Genomic DNA, 21,995 nt, shown 5'->3' with positions numbered 1-21,995 from the left:
AAATAATTCAATACAGATATCTGTGTTTGCCTTGCCAGGGTGGTACCGAGGATACACACTCCGGAATAAATCCAAGAAGGTACGACCTGACTTTTGGGTGACTCCCATTTTAATTTCACACCTTGCCAGACCCCATCTGGTGCTGAAAGCTCTTGTATTTCTTGTCTTAACCTCAGGCAGGACTCCTGGTCATGGTGTCCTGTCCTCAGTGACAGAAATCAATGACCTTGAGCTGAAAGTTCAGAGCCATGTGTTAGGAATTCCTCCATGGAAGCATGAGGAATACAGTTGGAACTTCCAAAATTACCTGTTCCCATCTCCATACAGGAGATTATTGCTTTATTATGATGCTCTGGGACCTGTGCACATCCAGCATTAGTTCTAGTTAATGGGAACATCAGAGTTTTGACTGGAAAATATTCCAGAAATTACACATCCCTGGCTCTCAGCCAAGCTGCTGGAGCTGGGGCTGGAAGCTGCCTGGAAATCCAGGTTCCCCCAGGAATGCTGGCACCTCTCCTGTGGTAACATCCCCCACAGCTTCTGCTTTTAGGGGTAAAGAGGAGAGAAAAGGGAACAGAAAAGGATTCTAGCATTTCCAGAAGGTTTCTCTGTAACAACAAAAATTTGGGAATTTCTGCAGGTGCTGGTGGTGGGAGCTTTTCTAGAGAGCACAGGGTAGTCTGACAGAGGACTCCAGGAATATTTCATGGCAATGACTGGTAATTTTTAGGAATTTCCAGCATTTTCTGCAGGAAGGTGAGAATCATTGGTGTAAAACAAGGAATCAGCTTCTCTGAGTTGCCAGAGTGGAACCTGCTGCTCCTCTCTGTCCTTTTTTCTTGGCGTACTGGGACATTTCTTACTCCTTTCCCCTGTTTTTTGTTAAATATCTTCTTGTCACAGCCTATCCCACAGTCAGATTGATTTATTTCATTTCTCTCTTTATTTTTAGGGCATTTTCCCAGAAACTTACATCCATTTAAAAGAGGCCATCGTGAAGGACCGGGGGTAGGTTGGCACTTCTTTGGCAGCAAAACCCAGGGAATTTCATTCCATTTAAACCCCCAAAGAACCAGTTGAAATAGCTGTGGCTGTCACAAAGCCAGGGTGTACCTCCTGAGCTGGACTAGTGCTGCATAATTCCATTTTTCAGGCACTGACAAAGCAGAGCAGTCGGGAGTAGGGGCAGCGGGAGATGATTTGCAGAGTTAAGGAGGCTCTGCTGGACAAGTCACTGCTGGGGAGGATCAGCCCAGCTCCATCCAGCTCTCCTGGGGACTCCTGGAAGCCATAGCAGACTCCTGCTGGCAGCCAGGGCCCAGCAGGAGCGTGGATTCCTTCCTGTCTTGGAAAACACTGGAGGAAATGACTCCTCCTTGGATTCCTTGAGCTGGGTCTGTGCTCATAAAGTGAGAGCAAAACAGCGGCTGCAAAGGAAGGAACTTTATAAAACACTTCTTTTTCAACTCTCATTTTCAAGTAACTTTACCATTGCATGTGGGGATTCTTCCAAATTTAATTTCTGTCTCTTTATCCTGGGTTTGGAACAGATGCACAGGGAATAAGAGGGGTGAAAGGAGCTTGAAGCATTTTGCATTAAAAATGGATGATGAATGTGGATGTGTGTGTTGAGAACAGCTTAAGGGTCTTGACATCATGTGTGAGTGAATTGTGTGAACATCAACTCCTCTGGAGTTTCCATTTTTACATTTATCAAAAAAGGGTGTTTTGCATTAACTGTAAACCCTGAGTGTGAAACCTTTCTCTGGTTGTCTCCCTTCTCCCCAGGCAGCACGAGACAGTGATTCCCAGCGAGCTGCCCCTCGGCCAGGAGCTGACGGCCACGCTGCGGGAGTGGGCAGTGATCTGGCACAGGCTGTACGTGGTGAGTGCCAGGGCTGGGGCTGTGAGGGGAGCTCAGCCTGGGAATGGTGAGGGTGAGGGGAGCTCAGCCTGGGAATGGTGAGGGTGAGGGGAGATCAGCCTGGGAATGGTGAGGGTGAGGGGAGCTCAGCCTGGGAATGGTGGCTGTGAGGGGAGATCAGCTTGGGGCTGGGGCTGTGAGGGGAGCTCACCTGGGGCTGGGGCTGTGAGGGGAGCTCAGCTTGGGCTGCTGGCTATGGGGGAGTGGGCAGTGATCTGGCACAGGCTGTACGTGGTGAGTGCCAGGGCTGGGGCTGTGAGGGGAGCTTAGCCTGGGAATGGTGAGGGTGAGGGGAGCTCAGCCTGGGAATTGTGGCTGTGAGGGGAGCTCAGCCTGGGAATGGGGCTGTGAGGGGAGATCAGCCTGGGAATGGTGGCTGTGAGGGGAGATCAGCCTGGGAATGGTGAGGGTGAGGGGAGCTCAGCCTGGGAATGGTGAGGGTGAGGGGAGCTCAGCCTGGGGCTGGGGGCTGTGAGGGGGGCTCAGCCTGGGAATGGTGACTGTGAGGGGGGCTCAGCCTGGGAATGGTGACCTTGAGGGGAGCTCAGCCTGGGAATGGTGAGGGTGAGGGGAACTCAGCCTGGGAATGGTGGCTGTAAGGGGAGCTCAGCCTGGGAATGGTGAGGGTGAGGGGAGCTCAGCCTGGGAATGGTGACTGTGAGGGGAGCTCAGCCTGGGAATGGTGACCTTGAGGGGAGCTCACCTGGGGCTGGGGCTGTGAGGGGAGCTCAGCTTGGGCTGGGGGCTATGGGGGAAGTGGGCAGTGATCTGGCACAGGCTGTACGTGGTGAGTGCCAGGGCTGGGGCTGTGAGGGGAGCTCAGCCTGGGAATGGTGACTGTGAGGGGAGCTCAGCCTGGGAATGGTGACTGTGAGGGGAGCTCAGCTTGGGGCTGGTGGCTGAGGGGAGCTCACCTGGGGCTGAGGACTGTGAGGGGAGCTCACCTGGGCTGGTGGCTGAGGGGAGCTCAGCCTGGGCTCTGCAGGGGAGCTCATCCCAGGGCTGGGGGCTGTGAGGGGAGCTCAGCTTGTGAGGGGGGCTCCGCCTGGCAATGGTGGCTGTGAGGGGAGCTCAGCCTGGCAATGGTGGCTGTGAGGGGGGCTCAGCCTGGCAATGGTGGCTGTGAGGGGGGCTCAGCCTGTGAGGGGAGCTCAGCCTGGGCTCTGCAGGGAGCTCTGTGCCTCTGCCTGGGACAGAGCTGAGTGATGGAATGGGGGGCTCAGAGTGTTCAGCTGTGGGGTCTGACAGGCAGGGTGACACTGTGGGTGTCCCTGCCCTGGGGCAGAGCTGAGTGATGGAATGGGGGGCTCAGAGTGTTCAGCTGTGGGGTCTGTCACAGGCAGGGTGACACTGTGGGTCACACTGTCACCGTGTCAGGGCTGCCTGGGGGGCCCAGCTCACCTGGGGGATCCAGGCCCTGCTCTGCCTGTCCTTGCCAGCCCTGCATGAGGGCAGGAAAGCCTAGCTGGGCACAGAGCTGGAGTTTGATGCAGCTGTGGGCAGGGTGGGCTCTGCTGGGCTGGGAGAGTTGTAGGAACCCCATGGACTGGCTGATTCCCACCCAGAGCTCCCTTGGGAAACAGGGACAGAACCAGGGATGTGTCATGGGGGGAGACGTGACTTGTCAAAAATCCACATCATGGAATGTTCTGGGCTGGAAGGGATCACTGATCCAACCCAGGCCCTGCACAGACCCTGCAAAATCCCACCTTGGGCATCCCTGGCAGCACTGTCCAAACTGTCCTGGAGCTCTGGCACCCATTGCCTGGGGAGCCTGGGCAGCCTTTCCCAAAATCCAGCCTGACCCTCCCTGGCACAGCCCCAGCCATCCCTGCTCCCATCCCTGCCCCACAGAAGGAATTCCTCGGCTGCTCCAAGGCCTCCCATGTCTGGAGCTCTCAGTAGGGTGGGGAAGGAGCTCTCATGTCCCAAATCCCTGAGCACAGAGTCCCCTCAGCAGTGTCACAAGCCTGGCACTGCAGGGATCTGAGGGCTGTCCTGCAGCAGGTGCTTCTTGCTCAAAGAAATGAGTCCACAGGGACTTGCTTTATTTTAAAGGCACATTAAAGAGTCAAATTTGATTTTTCTCTGAGCAGGAACGACTTCAGCCTGCACAAAATGTGCTCCAAGACTTTAATTAAGAAGAGGGAGTGAGTTTAAATGAGCTCTAATCACCCAGTGCACTCAGAGCAAGTTTTCCTATTGGAAATTTCACCAGGCCACAAATAAGTTGTGTTTGTGTGCCACGAAACCACAAGAATTTATTCCACCCTCTCAATTTAATGAGAAGCTCTACATGATGGTATTACTGTGTGAAAAGAGAGTTTTGTTCCTGGCATTTTTTCTTTCTGAATAACTTTCAGGTCCCAGCCTCAGAATCTGTTTTTTTAACAAGCAGAAATCTTTCATGTTCCTGTGCTTAACCACTATAAGTCTTAAAATAGGTTTGGAAAATGTTGTGGTTTAAAATGGATTTGAGTTTATTTTATTTTCCCTGCAGTATGTATTAAAAGAATTTTTTAAAAAGCTAGAGGAGGAAGGAGGCATTTGAGGAGAAAAAGGAAACACGAGGGGATTTTTTATTTTGGCAGCATTTAATTTCACTTCTTTAATTTCTGTGGGTTTCATTGCAGCAGTGGCTTTATCTCCACTGCAAAATAAATACAGAAATGGGGAGAGTTTTTAATTGGTCTAGTTAATAGGAATTAGCTGTGGAGATAACTCAGGTCAAATTGAGGTCTGCTCTGAAAATTCACATGAATTGCCTTTCTTTGCAAGCTTTTTTATGCAAGAACATGGGGTGGTGGGGGGGTTGTTTATGAAATGTATCTCAAATATCTTTTCTATGGAGCTAAAAACTCAAGCAGCCCCTGTCAGCACCTAGGTATTCACCCAAATCGAAGGGAGGATTGTTTTCATACCTTTAAATTTGAGGGAAATATGAGTAGTTTATGTCATTCCTGTTCATTGCAGAGATGAGAATGGGGAGATAATTGCAATTAGGTTCTTTCTGTGCTGTGTGGGAGCAGGAGGGGTTCGTATGAACAGCTCCAGCCCCCAGGGAGCACCAGAAGGTGACAGGGGCTGTGGGGGAGATGTGACCCAAACCCAGCTCCTGGCCTTTGGGATCTCAAACCCCAGGGAAGGCTCTTAATGCAAAACCAGGCACTGAATTAGGCTTAAATTTCTCCTTTGGAGCTGAATGACCTCATCACTGTGCCAGTAACTCAAATCTGTGGCAAAAGAGTCAGAATCCTCCCAGGAGCTGCCCCACTGAGGTGGCAGAGAGAGAGGGAAGCCTGGGCTCCCTTTTTAATGGGTTAAATGTCATCCCTGACACTTTAAAAGCTTATTTACTTATCTAAGCACACACTGCCACAAACAGGGTGGGTTACCACATATCCATGTTTAATTACAGCCTTGGAGCTTGGAGGTGCAGGAACAAGGTGTGGGGATGGGACTGATTTTATGAGGGTGGAACCAGTGAAGGGCATGGGAAGTATTTTCATTAATTAGAGATGGTAACAGGAATGGCAGGAGGGGACTCTTCACCAGGCAGGTTTTGTTCAGTGTCCTTGTGCAGTTGTGATTCTTTAACATAATTTCTCTGTGCCTTTTATAAAAAACTCCATCAGAGTGGTCTGGAAGTGCTGGAAATCACCAGTGGTCTATTTTTAGTGGGTGAGGTTTTTCTGAAATAATGTCCCAGGGAAAGGTGAAGCCCTTAAAGACACTTAAAGATCTTAAAGGCACTTAAACCTTGGCAGTGCCAAGTGCTGCAGAATTTCCTGTGTGGCTCTGATCTTGTGGTGTCACAAAGTGCCACGTATTTTTAGTTCAATAAAACTTGTGTGGGTTCTGCAGCTGCACACATTTCAGAAAGGTTGCTGAGCTAAGGTTCCCAGGTTTTCCTTGATTAAAATTGCCTTTTTTTTTTTGCCTCAGAACAACAAAACCACGCAGTTCAGGCATGTCCAGCAGCTCACCTACAGCCTGATAGAGTGGAGATCCCAAATCCTCTCTGGGACCCTGCCCAAGGATGAACTGGCTGAGCTCAAGAAAAAAGTCACTGCCAAGATTGACTATGGCAACAGGTGAGCTCCAAACTCCACCTGCAGGGCAGAGGAGGCTCCCAAACCCCAGGGAAGGCTCTTAATGCCAAAGCAGGCACTGAGTTAGGCTGAAATTAGGTGAAATGGCAGCTTTGAGTCCCTGTGACATTGTGCCCACCTGGCAGGTGGAGATGGAGCAGTTGGTTCTTGATGTGCCACAGATCTCTGTGCCTTGCCAGGAATTCTCCTCTCTGAATTCTGCTCAAATCCTGGCACGGGGGGGCCTTTCCCTTGGTGTGTGCCTGGGTTTGGATGTGTGGGGAAATGCTCTGCTTTGTCAGCAGCTGTGGGGCAGGATTCCACAGACACCCCAGCCCTCAGTGGTTTGCAGTCCCCAGGACTCATTTATCTGCCTGTCAGCTGTGACTCAGGTCATAAGTGAATTAAGAAGAAGCTTATGGCAAAGAATAACAATGAGCTGCAATCTGGGAGCTTGGTAGACATTCATCCACCTTTGGAACAAAGCCATTGAAGCAGGAATAAGGGAGATGTCACCTTAGGATTGAATTGCCTGACAAATTCCTTCTCTCTTCAATGGGAAAATGGGAGGGAGGAGTTTTCTGAGGCAGGAAGAGCCTTCTCTCTTCAATGGGAAAATGGGAGGGAGGAGTTTTCTGAGGCAGGAAGAGCAGTAGTGAGTGAGGTTATTCCAAGGAGTGGGATGTCGAGCACTGGCAGCCTGGGCAGGGATTTGATCTTTGCTGCTGACACATTCTGGCTCTTTTTTTGTCTCCTGGGGCTGTCCAGGATCCTGGGTCTGGACCTGGTTGTCCGAGATGACAATGGGAACATCCTGGACCCAGATGAGACCAGCACAATCTCCCTCTTCAAGGCCCATGAAACTGCATCCAAGAGGATTGATGAGAGGATTCAGGAGGAGAAGGTACCTCTGCTGTCCCTGGTTTGTCCTCTGTGCCCACTGAGCTTTTATATTCCTCTTAATGTTGAGCTCCTCTGGCAACAGAACTAAATTCTCCTGTGTTTGTTTATCGTGGAAATAGAAAATGTAATGGAAATCTGGAATTCTTTGCAGTCCCTGCAGCAGAGTTTGGACCTCCGGGGACAGCCAATATTTAACTCCACACACACTTACAGCCTCTATGTGAACTTCAAGAACTTTGTCTGCAACATTGGGGAAGATGCAGAGCTGCTGATGAGCCTCTATGACCCTGACCTCTCCAAATTCATCAGGTAGGGGCTTTTTTGGAAATTCTTAAGCAATGTAGTCGTCAAGGTGATCATTCAAAGAAGTCAGCGGGTTAGAAAGGGACATCCAGCAGATGTTTTCCAGTTCTGTTGGTTGCTGCCCCAGTGGGGGAAGATGAATTCCAATTACTTTGGAATGAGTTTCAGAGAGATAGGAAGTCCAGGCACTGTCCCTCCTAAAGCTGGGTATTTCTTTGATCCCACATTGTCTTTTTATATTCTTAATTTTCCCTGCTGTGGCTGCAAGCCTTGGTTAAGCATTTTATTAATTGTTTCCCAGTAAATCATGGGTTTAAATGATGTTTGCTGTCCAGCCAGTGCCAGTTCACATCTGAAGAGTTGGGAGGATATGAGGAGCTTTATCAGGGAGGCAGTTCCGTGTCAGGAACACTCTGTGTCCATCACTGCAGTTATCAGGTGTGGCCATGCAGTGGGAATTGTCCAGGGAAGCAGCTGCCAGGGCTCACCCCATCCTGCCTCCATCAGTGAGTCACTTCAGAGGCATTTTGGGATAAAAGATTGGTCAAATATTCCTTAAAGGTTAAAATGCTGTTGGGCTTTTGCCAGGAAATGAGGATGTCAGGTGTTGATTTGTTAAAATTTACTTTTTCTTCCTTTCTTTGCAGTGAAAATTACCTGGTTCGTTGGGGCAGCAATGGGATGCCTAAAGAAATTGAGAAACTGAACAACCTCCAAGCAGTGTTTACTGTAAGTTCAGAGAATCCCAGAACAGGTTGGGTTGGGAGGGACCTGAATCCCATCCAGTGCCACCCCAGCCATGGGCAGGGACAGCTCCCACTGTCCCAGGGGGCTCCAGCCTGGCCCTGGACACTTCAGGGATTCAGAAGCAGCCACAGCTCCCTGGGGATTCCATCCCAGCCCATCCCCACCCTCACAGGGAAGGATTTCTCCCTATTATCCCATCACTCCCTCTGGCAGTGGGAAGCCATTCCCTATGTCCTGGCACTATCAGTATCTCCGTCCCCCTCACGGTCTCCCTCCAGATCCAGAAGGCCACAATTTTTACCTGTGTAGAACTCAACAAAACCCTCCTGTGGTATTCACATTCTCTGAACAGAGAGAGACATCATTCTCTCTCCCAGGATTTTTCCTGGGGATGGCAATGAGAAGCTCAGAGAAGAAGAGAAAACCATTCTTACCTCTGCTTGCTGCTGCTGTTTGGCACATGTGGAAGGTGTTATGGAGATTGTTTACCCAAAGTGATTTTACTTCGGGTAAACAGTTACTGCACACTGGTGAAGGTTGTTTTGTTTCCTTGACCAGTTGGGTCAAAGCTGTGTCCTGGCTGTCTCAGACAGTCATGGGTTTTACTTTAGTATCTCTTTGGGATGTAATTTAGTATAGTATTAGTGTAGTATTATAGTACAGTATATATACTATATATATATAGTATATAGTAATTATTATTATTACTATTTAGTATAGTATTACTATTTATTATAGTATTATATAGTATAGCTTAATAAAGCAATTGTTCAGCCTGCTGAATTCATGGAGTCAGAGCACATTATGCCCTGGCTGGGGGATTGCCCATTTCCCCTCCCTCCTTCCCTCCCTCCTTCTCTCTTCTTTTCCTCTCAGAAAGGACACTGATGGAAGTTGATGTGAGCTCTTTTTTCAGGACTTGAGCAGCTCAGACCTGATCAGGCCCAGGATCAGCCTGGTGTGCCAGATCGTGCGGGTGGGGCACATGGAGCTGAAGGATGGCAAGAAGCACACCTGCGGGCTGCGCAGGCCCTTCGGCGTGGCAGGTGGGCACTGCCCCCCTGGGGGCACCTGCAGGGCCCACTAAACCCCTGGGGGGCCTGGGACATGGGGCTGGGAACTGGGAGCTGTGTGCTGTAAGTGCCAGCACACACTGGGAGCTGCCAGGGCCAGCATTTCTGCTCCAGGGCGGATCAATTGTCCCTCTGAGATGTTTCATGAAGGTGGTAGCTGGAGATCAAACTCTGTCACTGCTCACTTTTGTCACTTTTGTCACCTCCCACAAATATAACAGGCTGCCAGGCTGCAGCAGACTTATCAGGGCTTTATCAGAGTGGGATTTGCTCTTCAGGACTCATGGGATAAAGCTGGAGGTTTTAAAGGAGCCTTGGTGAAAGAGACTGCCAATTCTTATTTTATTCCAGGGACTTCTTGTGAAGGGGCTTGCTTGAAATCCTTGGTGGGAATCAATATCCAAAGAAGCAGCATTTGAATACAAGTGGAATTTCTTTGCCTTGAAATGCCCCAGTGCCACCTGGTTTTCTCAAAGGGTGTATTTTATAAGAGTATTTTATCAGGGTGTATTCAACATGTTCACACTCACTGCTATGCAGAGCTGACAATGCACATCATTGTAAATGTGCTTTAAAAAAAGTTAAAACGAGAGCGATGCCCTCCATTGCTGTCACAGAATCCCAGATTTTTTGGGAGTTGGAAATAACCATAAATCCCATCCAGTTCCACCCCTGCCATGGCCAGGACTCCTTCCACTACCCCAGGTCGCTCAGAGCCCTTGTTTTGAATGACACTGGCCCAAAATAAACCCTTATTGTTTCCATTCTGAGAGGGCAGGGCTCTCTCTGGGTTCTTGGCAGCTCTGAGTGATGCTCTGGTGTCGTTGCAGTGATGGACATCACTGACATCATCCACGGGAAGGTGGACGACGAGGAGAAGCAGCATTTTATCCCCTTCCAGCAGTGAGTACTGGGCTCCAGGGCTCACCCACCCCTGGCCAAAGCAGGCATCCTCTGGGGAGGGACAGATGTGTCTGGGAGCCTGGCAGAGCCCCAGGGGCTCTACAAACAGATCAGCTGATAGCAGCAGGCAGCTCTTTGCAGGGAGAGGTTTCTGTCACCCTCAGGAGCCTTTGTTCCCCTTGGTTTTCGTGGCTCTGTCAGAGACTCAACTGCTTGGGGACTTCAGCCCTGCAGCTGGAATTTCTGGGTACCTGTGGGGTGAGGAAGAGGAACACAGAGTAAAATAATGTGGGGCTGGAGGAATGTGACTTACAAAATGTTGAGGGGTTGAAAGGCAGGATTTTCAGAGAGGCTCAGCAGAGACACAGCTTTTTGTCACTGCTGTGTGGGAGCCTCTGTGCCACTCCCTGCCCGCCTTTCCTGGTCAGGCTCAGTCATAGGGAGGGAAGGGGGTTCTCCCTCTTTCTGGGGAGGAAATTCCAACCCAAATGAGTTCTGCATTTCTGCACTGAGAGTTAGACTTGTGTGTTTGTTCTGTCTGCTCTGATTGCTCCCTTTTTTTGGCACATTGGAGTGACAAAAATGGAGCTTGTTTGGGTAGACCCAGCCTTGTTGTTACAGCCCTAAATAGAGCAAAGCATTGGCTGCAGCCATTTGTTTTTACAGGGTATTTTCAGGGGAGATTTGGGTTTGTTTCCCTGCCCTTTCAGGGCCTGGAAGGATGGCTTTCCCTTTGCAGAATAATGTTAGTCCGCTACTTTTTCTTTTTTTTTTTTTTTTTTTTTGGGAGTTTGATTGGTTATTTTTTATTTGTTTAGGGGTTTTTGTTTTGGTTTGGCTTTTTTGTTTGTTTGTTTGTTTGTTAATTGTTCTGGTTCGGGGTTTGTTTGGTTTTTCTAACTTGTTTGATTAGTTTTTTGTTTTGTTGGTTTGGGTTTTTTTCCCATTTTTTTTCTGCTCCAGTGAGGCTGAGTTCAGACTCCCAGCTGGACACCAGGGTGGGCAGCCTGTGGAGACCTCGTTTCTCCCTCATTGTTGGTGGTGTGGGTACAGGAGTGAAGTCAGGGTCAAGATCCAAACCTCACGAGTCTTGTTCGTGACTAGGGATGGGTTCATCACTTAGGTGTTGTCACAGCAGTCATTAATTTATATTAATTTATATTAGTTTACCAATAGTTAATCTGCATAGAGACAGCTCTGAGACAAACCTGAAGTCAGGGCTTAAATCCTGAGGTCAGTGTTACTTACCTTAGGCCTGAGGGATAGACTGTGGTGCGTTTCCTAGTGCGAAAGTTTAAATGGATTTTGTGCAGGTGAAGGAATGAAAATCCCCATGGAATCCTTAAAAAACCCCCATTGATTTGTAAACCAGCCAGCTGTTGGCCAGCCCTCTCTTGCATGTGATTGGTGTCAGCCTGTCCCAATTCCTGACCCCGTTTTTGTGGTCCCCCTGCCCAGGATTGCCATGGAAACCTACATCAGGCAGCGGCAGCTGATCATGTCCCCCCTGATCACCTCCCACGTCATCGGCGAGAACGAGCCCCTCACCTCTGTCTTCAACAAAGTCATCGCTGCCAAGGAGGTCAACCACAAGGGCCAAGGTGCAGCCTGGGGAAACCCAGCCTGGGGGAGGCTCCAGGGAATAAATGGGTGGTGAAAGTCTAGGGAGCAAGGTTTAGTGGAGTTTAATCCCTTCCCCAAGCCCAACAGTCTTTGCCGTGGTTCTCACTTTGTCCCTTTGTCCCATCGCACATGGAGGTGGAATCCAGATAAAACCAGACAAAACTTGCATGAGAACAGCTCCCCCAGCTCCTTGCTTGCTAGTCATACATTTAGGGTCAATACATTTTAACACCTTTAAAATAAAAGTGTGTTATAGGGCATGAAATACTTGTAAGTGGACATGGCTGCGTGTCCCAAATGGTTTTGGGGTTAAATCACATTATTCCAGATTTTTCTGGTCTTCCTTGTCTCAAAGACACTCAAGATTCATCTCTGAAAGTTTGGGGCTTGTTTCAGAGAATCTTCTTGCCAAGAAAAATCTTTCTCAGATTCAGGGACAGGAAGGACTGGGCAAGAGAGAACCAGATGGGGACATGGAATTGTCATGAAAACACAGATTTTTTTGGAAGCACAGGCTTAAATTTCACGGGTTTGTACCTGTTTATTTTCAGTAAACAAGTGTCATCTCCCTTTTCTTAGGTCTCTGGGTCTCCCTGAAGTTGCTCCCTGGGGATCTGGCTCAGGTTCAGAAGGATTTTTCCCACCTTGTAGACAGATCCACTGCAGTGGCTCGAAAAATGGGGTTCCCTGAGATCATCCTTCCTGGTAGGTCCTGTGTGCTTCTACATTCCATGGAGTGAAAGAGCCACCTGAAATGCTAGAATTTCAGTCACAAAAAGATTTATTAAAAAAAAAATCTGAAAACTTTATATTTCTCTTCAAATTTCCAGGTTATTTTCTTATTTTTTTGTCACAAGAAGTTGAAAACATGAGTTTCCTTTCTTATGGCAAAATGATGGTTTATGGAGCTTTTGGAAGAAAATGTCTCCTTAGTCGAAGGAATTTTTGTTGCATATGGCTTTGACCTACCCATTCCGAGTGGGTTTAACTCTAGAGAGCTCATTAAATTAAAAAACAAAACAAAACATAAGTACAGAGGTTTGTAGAAAGGAAAATGGTTCATTTTAGAAGATTTCATGTAATTTGAGACAGAGATGAAAATGGTGTGATGGGGGGTGTTGTTAATTAAAGGGTAAGAGGAAGTTAGGATAACGTGGTACCCAAGGGTGTTTAATTTCAAGCTGTCACAGTGGGAATGAGAATCCAGCTCATTAAACTCTGGGAATTGCAGGTGATGTCAGGAATGACATCTACGTCACCCTGATCCAGGGGGAGTTTGACAAAGGCAAGAAGAAAACCCCCAAGAACGTTGAGGTCACCATGTCTGTGCACGACGAGGACGGGAACCTGCAGGAGGTAGGACGGCCTCTGACACCCTCTGAAGATTTACACCCAAAATCCTCCAAATTTACCTTTTTTCCCCCTGCCTGTGTTTTGTCCAAAGAAAGCCATCCACCCTGGGGCTGGCTACGAGGGAGTCTCGGAGTACAAGTCTGTGGTTTATTACCAGGTCAAGCAGCCCTGCTGGTACGAGACTGTCAAGGTATGGCTCTGTCATCACTGCATGTGACCATGTTCACAGGGGTCTTAGGATGAGGGAAGAGATGAGAATGTTGACTCTATGTTTTAGAAAGCTTGATTTATTGTTTTTTGATATATATTATATTAAAACTGTACTAAAAGAATAGAAGAAAAGATTTCATCACAATGCTAACTAAGAATGGAACAAGAATGATAACAAATGTTTGTGACTGACTGAGACAGTCCAGACAGCTGGACTGTGATTGGCCATTAATTGAAAACAACTGCATGAGACCAATCCCAGATGCACCTGTTGCATTCCACAGCAGCAGATAACCATTGGTTACATTTTGTTCCTGAGGCCTCTCAGCTTCTCAGGAAAAAAAATCCTAAAGAAAAGATTTTTCATAAAACGTGTTTGTGACAACTGTGTGTCGCTGCTGAGTCAGGAAGGGAGTGAGGAGACACATAAACTCTAACTCACTTCAGCTGGTTAATCTGAGTTTATTAGAAACCCATTCTTTGATCCACCCTTCTGATAGAGGTGGACCTGATTGGTCATTTAATCAACACCCCTCACACCACTGGCTAGTTAAGAGGACACCCTTAGGTAAACATCTTATGAGAAAACAGCTGTTCAAAGCACCAGCTGCAAGATTGGTTTAATTCTTTCTCTGAGTTTCTCACAGCTTTGTCCAGAACAATTCCTAGGAAAGTGATCTATTTCTGTCTCTCTGACGACACTGCCACATCCACAGGTCCCCCTTTTTGTTTAAAGGAGGGGCAGTGTTTGTTATCCCCTGCAGGGCCCCTTGCAGGAAGGAGAACAAGCACAGCTCAAGAGTCTTTTCAGCAATTTGCCAGTTGTTAATCAGAACCTCAATCAGACGCTGATTTAGAAGGGTCAGAGACATTTCCAACATAGACCATTGAATTCTGTCCAGTCAAGCCTTGCTCTGTGTGTTTTTCTGATAAAAAGCCCTTGCTAATTCTGAGGCAGTGACACACATCATGAGTCTGCTCAAGGGTTGGGTAGTTGAACATGTCAACAGCCCTTTTCCAGAAACTTCTACATCTGCCTTCTTCTCTGTGTGCAAAGCAGGACTGATGTAGAACAGCAGCTGCATCAGCACCAGATTGTGCTGCAGAGTGCCTGGGGAAGGGACAATGCTGTTTTCATCCTTTCTCCATGCAGGTGGCCATTGCCATAGAAGAAGTCAGTCGCTGCCACCTGAGGTTCACCTTCCGTCACCGCTCGTCCCAGGAGTGTGAGTGCCAGGAAGGGGCACCTGCAGGACTGCTCTGCTTCTCCCACTCCCACTGAGTGTAGAACTTGCATTTCTGCTTATTCACAGTGTTACAGATTTTCTTCTTCCTCAGTTTACTTATTCCCAGTTTTGTGGCAAGCAAAAAACCAAAAATAATTCAATATTTTGCACCCAAAATTTGGTGCTGGTTTTGTCCTGAAACTAAAATTTTGTAAGGAGCAGCAGTTTATCCCCCTGGAAGACAATTGTGAATGTTTGTTATTGCTTTGGCTTCTGAGTGTAGGGTGTTGCTTTTAATTTATTTCCCAAAATTCACTGCAAGGCCTGGTGGGCTTCTAATGATCTTCCTATAGGAGGATTTGTAATTAGGCTGATGAAAGGCTAATGAGAGCATTAGAGCCAGAAGTTCCATCAGATCACTTCAGAGCCCTGAAATGAGATCAATAATGTGAGGCTCAGCCATTTAAAGGCTCTCAAAGGTGCCTGGTTCTGAGGGCAGTGACATCCTTCCATATCCACAGCTCACAAACCAAAATCCCAACCAAAAGTATCTATAGAATTCTATCTCAGAGGATCATTGAATTGTTAAGGTTAGAAAAGACCTGGAAGATCAAGGAGTCCAACCATTAATCTGTCCAGAAGAAACACTAAAATTGTGTCTGGGAGATGCTCCAGGAGGATGTGTTTGTGTAGCTGCAGTTACCTATTAAATAAAGCTGCTGATGAGGTTAGAGGGCTGCATTTGGGATTGTGTGGACATGAATAAGACAATGGCTAATGAAGATTTCTCCTGTTTTGCAGCCAGGGATAGATCTGAGAGGGCTTTTGGCATGGGCTTTGTGAAGCTGATGAATGCAGATGGAACGACGCTGCAGGATGGCAAACACAATTTGATTATTTACAAGGTAACCTGGGCATTTCCAGCCTTGTCTCATGTTTGACTCATCAAAACTCTCTCCTGGCTGATTTTCCAAGCAGTAGAAAGCTACAAAATGTGTGTGTGGGGTGGGAAATCCTCCTAAACTTTGTGGCTTTGGAAATAGCTCAGTTCATTGCAGTATGGGCAACTTATCCCTGAAATTAGGAACTCAAACAATGATAGAAATGAAAAAGTGTTTCAAACCCGTTCTGGCTGTCACTGTGGGCCATGACCCTTCTCCCTGCTGTGTCCAACCAACAGGGTGACAACAAGAAAATGGAAGATGCCAAGAGTTATTTGACTCTTCCTTACACCAAAACAGAGATGGAGGAGAAGGAGGCTCCCTCAGGGAAAAACCTGCACTCTCTGGCCAACTTCACCCCCACGAAAGACAGCACAAAGGACAGCTTCCAGATTGCCACTGTCATCTGCTCCACCAAACTCACCCAGAATGGTAGGGCTTCTGCTGGGCTCTGAATTACAGAGGGCATTTTCTCCATGTTCTCCAGGCAGCTTTTTGTGTGTGGCCAGAGAGCTTCAGCTTTCATTTTGCTGCTCATGTGTCAGTGGCAGCCCCGTCCCATCAAGCTGCCAGAAGAAGCTCCCAGAATGTTTGTGCAGCCCCTAGAAACCCTTTCACACAAATATTCGATCCAGACTGCCAGTGCTCTGCCCAACAAGTTTGCTGGTGCATGTGGAAATGTCACCTGTCAGTGACAGTGTCTGTGTTTTATCAGAATTTGAAGTATTTGGGGTTAATTGCCTTCTTTCCTCTGCCTGTTCAGAGAGCAGCAGTTAGGGCTGAGCTCTCCAGGGTGATGATGTGCATTAGCTCTGCCCTGTGCCAAGGGGTCACAATGAAGAGCAGTGTGTGCCTGAGTCCAGCCTGGGCTGGTCACTGATGGGAGACTTCCAGCAGCTCTGGAAGGGCCTGTGCTGAGTCGTGCTCTTCTTCCAGTAAAATTCCTGGCTTCAGATACCTGCTCTTGAGACCTTAAAAAAACCTGCAGAATGGTCTCCAAATGTGTTATCAGGCAGCCAGGTTTCCATTTATAGCAGAGCTTTGCTGTTTTGCCAAGACAAAAGCACCTCAAGGTAACATTCTGTACCTCAGGGTGATTGCTCTTTGTGCACTGACTAAAAATAGCCTCCAGCCCTGCTGTGGGCTGCTCTGCAGCCCTTCAGGCAGCTGTAATTGCTGATTGCTCTTTGTGTCCTTGCAGTTGACCTGCTGGGTTTGCTGAACTGGCGCTCCAACGCCAGCAACATCGCCCACAACCTCAGGAAGCTCATGGAGGTGGAAGGAGGAGAAATTGTGAAGGTATTCCCAGGGATCTGAGCCTCCTTGGTGCACACACTCTCGTGTGTCAGCCTGGTGTTGAACCCACCACCAACCCTGGTGTTGTCTGGGTAGGCTGGGAGGGCAGGTCTGAGTGCTGAAGAATGGGAGAATCATCAAATCATGGGATGGTTTGGCTTGGAAGGCACCTTAAAATCAGCTTTTTCCACCTTCCACTGTCCCAGCTTGCTCCAACCTGGCCTAGGACACTTGGACACCAGGGATGGAATAGCCACAGCTCCTCTGGGAACCTGTGCTCCACCTCTCATAAGTGGAATTCACCAGAATTACAGAAGTTGATTATTACAGGGATTAGGGAGAGAGCAGTGACTTTATTTTCCTCTTTATCCTTATGAAATAAGAGATACATCCAAAGCCTAACTTTTCATTTTCAACTCCTTTGTGAATGAGGAGGGGCTTGCTGTGAATCTGGGAGCAGAGACAGCCCAGAGATCTCATAGAATATTGTGGGGAGACCTGAAATGGGGGAATTCCCACAGAAAACCTGAAGGATTTAGGAGGAAGCCTTACCTGCAGAAAGGGGTCTCAAGAGTGAATGTGCTGGGATTTTGCAAGGTGATGGTTTTATGGAGCAGCTGAGCATGAAGTTAATGTGTCCCTGTGTCACTGCAGACAGGCTGAGTGCAGGGTCCTGCCTGGGACAGGGCCAGGCTGCTTTGGAGAGCTCAGGATCTTCATCCTGTGGGATGAAAAAGCAATGGAACAGCAAAGTAGGGCTATTTAGAGCTGAGAAGAAAGATCTTCCTTACTGTAGAGATGATCATGACAGTCATGTACATGAACACAGGGCTGGGATCCCTTCTGAGGTGTTTTCTCATGGACACAGGGCTGGGATCCCTTCTGAGATGTTTTCCTATGGACACAGGGCTGGGATCCCTTCTGAGATGTTTTCTCATGGACACAGGGCTGGGATCCTTTTTGAGGTGTTTTCTCAGGGACACAGGGCTGAAATCCCTTCTGAGGTGTTTTCTCAGGGACACAGGGCTGAAATCCCTTCTGAGATGTTTTCCTATGGACACAGGGCTGGGATCCCTTCTGAGGTGTTTTCCTATGGACACAGGGCTGAAATCCCTTCTGAGGTGTTTTCCTATGAACACAGGGCTGGGATCCTTTTTGAGATGTTTCCTCATGGACACAGGGCTGAAATCCCTTCTGAGATGTTTTCCTATGGACACAGGGCTGGGATCCCTTCTGAGATGTTTTCCTATGGACACAGGGCTGGGATCCCTTCTGAGGTGTTTTCCTATAGACACAGGGCTGGGATCCCTTCTGAGATGTTTTCTCATGGACACAGGGCTGGGATCCCTTCTGAGGTGTTTTCTCATGGACACAGGGCTGGGATCCTTTTTGAGATGTTTCCTCATGGACACAGGGCTGAAATCCCTTCTGAGATGTTTTCCTATGGACACAGGGCTGGGATCCCTTCTGAGATGTTTTCCTATGGACACAGGGCTGGGATCCCTTCTGAGGTGTTTTCTCAGGGACAGGATTTACAGTCCAGCCAGGCTGTAAGGGGAGGAATGATCCAACTCATGCTCCTGCGCAGGATGCCAGAAGCAGTTGCCTTTCCCTACCCTTTTACTGTTCCTTTTCCCCTCTAGTTTTTGCCAGACACCCTCGATGCACTTTTCAACATCATGATGGAAATGTCAGAAAATGAAACCTATGATTTCCTGGTGTTTGATGCTCTGGTGAGTGAATCTTCTATGGCTGCAGAGTTTGTTTTCAGCCACATTTCCTGGTGATTCCAATGAGCAATTGGTATTTTGCTCTAGAATTAAATTATATTTAAACACTTCTTAAGGCTTTTTCAGGAGCCAGGACTGAAATGCACATCAGGTTTTTAGTAGGCACAGTGGAAAGAGTAATAAATTGCACACACACAGTATTTAGTGACTGTTATAACGTTATTAACACTCTCTGTAGCATTAATGCTGTTGATAAAACAAAAATTATAACCCAGCAAAATAAATTAGAGACTGTTCTATTCAAGTTAGTGTGCAGCTCTGTGCATCTGTTTCCTTCTGGACTTTTGGCAGGTATTTATTATTTCTTTGATTGGAGACATCAAGTTCCAGCATTTCAACGCTGTGCTTGAGACTTACATCTACAAACACTTCAGTGCAACCCTGGCCTATGTGTGAGTATTGGCCCAGGCCTCGGGTGTCACCCAGCAGTGTCACTGAGGGCTTTGAGGATGACATCAGCTCTTGGTGATGTGTTTCATTAGGTCATTTTGATGATGTTAGTGGGATAAAGGCAGCAGGGAGCAGACTTCTATCCCTTCTCTGTGTTCAAGAGAGAAGGAATCCTTCTTATTGCTCTTTTTGTCCTCTAAAAAATTCTGTTGTGAGATTTTTTTTCTGTGAAAACAGACAGAAAAGACACTTCCCTCATAGATCTTGGCTTTCCAGCCCTTTGATCAAGAACCCCTCAGCCAAAGGTCACCACCCTTGTGGTAACAGAAGTGAAAAGTTCAAGCTGAGGCCAATAGGGAGGGCAAAACCAGAAACCAAATTGCTTTTCCTCTCTGAAAATCTCCTTTTGATTTTTACTGATCCACATTAACTGGCTGTCACCCTAAAATCAACACAACTTGAAGTCCCCCTCTCCTGGAGTGCCTCCTTCCCTGCCCTGCCACACAATCACTGCTTTCCTGTTCTCCTGCTCCCCTCCTGGGAATCCTCACACAGGGACAAAGCCTCAGTCCCTTCCCCTGGGAGTGGGGTTTGCATCTTCCTGCACAGCTCTTTTTAGGGCAAAGAGCAGGGCCAGAGGGTGGAATCTGTAGACTTTCAGCCCAAGGTTTGAGAAGGAGATGGGCTGTGAGGAGGAGCCCTGGGGTGTTCCTGGGCCTGCAGTTCCTCTCTGGGGTGAGGAAGCTGGGCTTGCACAGGAACTGAGCTGTACCTGTATTGGTTCCTTTTTCTATTTCCAAAGGAAACTCACCAAAGTCCTGAACTGCTACGTGGGGAATGCTGAGGACTCCAGCAAGACAGAGCTGCTCTTTGCAGCCCTGAAAGCCCTGAAGTACCTGTTCAGGTTCATCGTGCAGTCCCGGGTGCTGTACCTGAGGTGGGTCCAGCCCTTCCATCCCTGGGCCTCCTCTGGGAAACCCACTGGAGTTCCTTCAGTGAATATCACTAAAGCAGATACTCTTCACCAAATCCTCTATCACTGACTGATTAAGAGGATCTTTCTGCCCTTTGTCTGTGGCTGGAACAAATGAGTTGAGCAAAAATTGAAATACCTGATTAGAAGGGAGAAAAACCTTTTAGTCCCCCCTAACATGCAATAAGCAGCACGTGGTAGAGCTGAAAAGTAACCCAGTATTTATTTTTATAAAGTAAAACATGGAATTTCCTCCGCATTTTCAGAAACTTTAAGAAACCAATACACAGATTTCTTCAGTCATTAGATGAGGTGGGAGAAGACACATTCTCCAGTTGGAGTAAAATCAGAGTGGTTTAATTGCAGCCTCAAAAACATCTTTCCAGAGATTGACAGTGAGGGTTTGAAACCCTTTATTCCTGTCCATTCTGGATTTTTTTCCTGTTTAATACTCGGAACCCAAGTAGAATTTGCTGCAGTGGCAGCCTAAAAAGTGTGGGTTTTCCCCTATAACAGATTCCAGCAGGAAATGGCTGCAAAATCTCCAATTCCATTTTAACCCCCCTGGCTTTGTCGAGGGAGAGGGCATGGAGATGTTGTTCCACAGGATGAAATCCTGTTTCAGCTGCTGGATTTCTGTGTGTAACTGGCCCTGTTCTTTGCAGTGTGTATGGGAAAAGTGAGGATGGGAATGAATTCAATGATGCAATTCGCCAGCTCTTCCTCTCCTTCAATGTCCTCATGGACCGGCCCCTGGAGGAGGCTGTCAAGATCAAGGTGAGCAGAATTTCCAGGGAAAAGTGAAAAACTTCAGTTACATCAACTGGTGCAGTTGGGAAGGGGCTGGGCCAGAAAAAGGAATGAGAGAATTATCCATGAATCCCTTCTCTTCCATCTTTCCCACTCTGCACTGCAGATCTGGCGTGGCTGGAGGATCTTTGGATTCATAAATTTGATTTTTTTGATTTTAAAGCAGTTGTCTGCAGTTGTCCTCAGATTAGCTTTTGACAAAAACTGGATTTCCCACATGCATTTCATGTCCTTGGTTTCTTTCTTCTTTCAGGGGGCAGCTTTAAAGTATTTGCCAAGCATCATAAATGATGTCAAACTGGTCTTTGACCCTGTTGAGCTCAGGTAAGTGTATGAAGTTTGTTTGTCCTCTAAACCCAGTTTATCTGGTGGGGAGAATTTTGGAAACCTGGCTGAAAACAGCCACTCTGGTTATGATCTGATGGTGCAGATCCTGTGCATGGACTCAAGGAAGTGCTTGCTGGGCTTTAGAGGAAGTCAGTGGAGTTCAAAGGATTCTCTGCATCCCAGTTTTTCAGTCTGGGAGTGTCCAAGCCCAGACTGGAAGGGGCTTGGAGCAACCTGAGGTAGTGGGAGGTGGCAGCGGTGCAGCTGGGTGATTTTAGGGTTCCTTACTACCCAAATCATTCCAGGATTCTGGGATCCTTACAGGCACCTTGAGATTTTACTGAAAAGCAAAATCTGAGGGCAGTGAAGTGTTGAAATCTTAGGCAAGTTTCCACCAGTTCTTGGTGAATGCTCCTGTAAAGTGTGACAAAGGCTGAGCCTTGGCTGGGAAACCAAAAGTTATGTTTATCCAGGAAATTCTGAGCCCTGTGGGTTCCTGGTTGTGGTGCTCAGGGCTTTGCCCAGAGCTGCCCAGCCCTGTCTCCCTGTCCTGACACAAGTGATTTGCTGGGAAGCAGCAGACAGGCAGCAAATGTCTGTGGAATTTCATTAAAGGGAATCTGGGGTTGGAGTGAGTCACCACTGCTGATGGAAGGGGCATCTGGGAGGAGGCTGTGCCTTTGTGCTGGGGATGTTCCAGCTTCCTCCAGGCTGCTGAGTCTGTTCAAATGAGGCTTTCAAACTGTCCCTGGGTGTGACAGCCACTGTGATTAACCTGTGAGGGCACAGAGCACTGCCTGCTTATAGGGTTTGGGATGCACCTGGGCTGTCCTGGAATAAAAGCTTCAGTTAAACAGGTTTGAGCCTGCAGTTCCTGAACACTGCTCAGTTTTACCTTCACAGAATTCACAGAATTCTGTAACTAGGTTGGAAGAGACCTTAAAGATCATTGAGTCCAACCCATGCCCCAACACCTGAACAGGACTTCAAGTCCTGTGCTGAGTCCCTTGAAAATCACTCAGGGCTCTGTGGTAATGTGCCTGTTGGATGGAATTCCCAGAGGAGCTGTGCCTGTCCCATCCCTCCCACGCTGGAGCATCCTGGGGCAG

The 21,995-nt window shown here is 47.8% G+C and overlaps 1 protein-coding gene across 1 annotated transcript in view; it reads left to right on the top strand.

Moving 5' to 3' along the window:
* DOCK5 (dedicator of cytokinesis 5) overlaps positions 1 to 21,995 on the top strand; it is an 82,965-nt gene that overhangs the window by 22,835 nt on the left and 38,135 nt on the right. The window contains exons 3-24 of the mRNA XM_036396555.1: positions 39 to 79; positions 956 to 1,011; positions 1,792 to 1,888; positions 5,873 to 6,021; positions 6,787 to 6,922; positions 7,073 to 7,230; positions 7,872 to 7,953; positions 8,888 to 9,017; positions 9,875 to 9,947; positions 11,406 to 11,548; positions 12,150 to 12,275; positions 12,802 to 12,926; positions 13,015 to 13,113; positions 14,287 to 14,359; positions 15,161 to 15,264; positions 15,540 to 15,732; positions 16,502 to 16,599; positions 18,240 to 18,329; positions 18,678 to 18,778; positions 19,579 to 19,713; positions 20,415 to 20,526; positions 20,813 to 20,883. Coding sequence (XP_036252448.1) covers positions 39 to 79; positions 956 to 1,011; positions 1,792 to 1,888; positions 5,873 to 6,021; positions 6,787 to 6,922; positions 7,073 to 7,230; positions 7,872 to 7,953; positions 8,888 to 9,017; positions 9,875 to 9,947; positions 11,406 to 11,548; positions 12,150 to 12,275; positions 12,802 to 12,926; positions 13,015 to 13,113; positions 14,287 to 14,359; positions 15,161 to 15,264; positions 15,540 to 15,732; positions 16,502 to 16,599; positions 18,240 to 18,329; positions 18,678 to 18,778; positions 19,579 to 19,713; positions 20,415 to 20,526; positions 20,813 to 20,883 — 2,392 coding nt within the window. The remainder of the gene's footprint in view (positions 1 to 38; positions 80 to 955; positions 1,012 to 1,791; positions 1,889 to 5,872; positions 6,022 to 6,786; positions 6,923 to 7,072; positions 7,231 to 7,871; positions 7,954 to 8,887; positions 9,018 to 9,874; positions 9,948 to 11,405; positions 11,549 to 12,149; positions 12,276 to 12,801; positions 12,927 to 13,014; positions 13,114 to 14,286; positions 14,360 to 15,160; positions 15,265 to 15,539; positions 15,733 to 16,501; positions 16,600 to 18,239; positions 18,330 to 18,677; positions 18,779 to 19,578; positions 19,714 to 20,414; positions 20,527 to 20,812; positions 20,884 to 21,995) is intronic.

Source organism: Molothrus ater, chromosome 28 (assembly GCF_012460135.2).
Source record: "Molothrus ater isolate BHLD 08-10-18 breed brown headed cowbird chromosome 28, BPBGC_Mater_1.1, whole genome shotgun sequence".
Taxonomy (NCBI): domain Eukaryota; kingdom Metazoa; phylum Chordata; class Aves; order Passeriformes; family Icteridae; genus Molothrus; species Molothrus ater.
The sequence above is the reverse complement of the archived record's forward strand: the minus strand, read 5'-3'. Positions and strand labels throughout refer to the sequence as shown.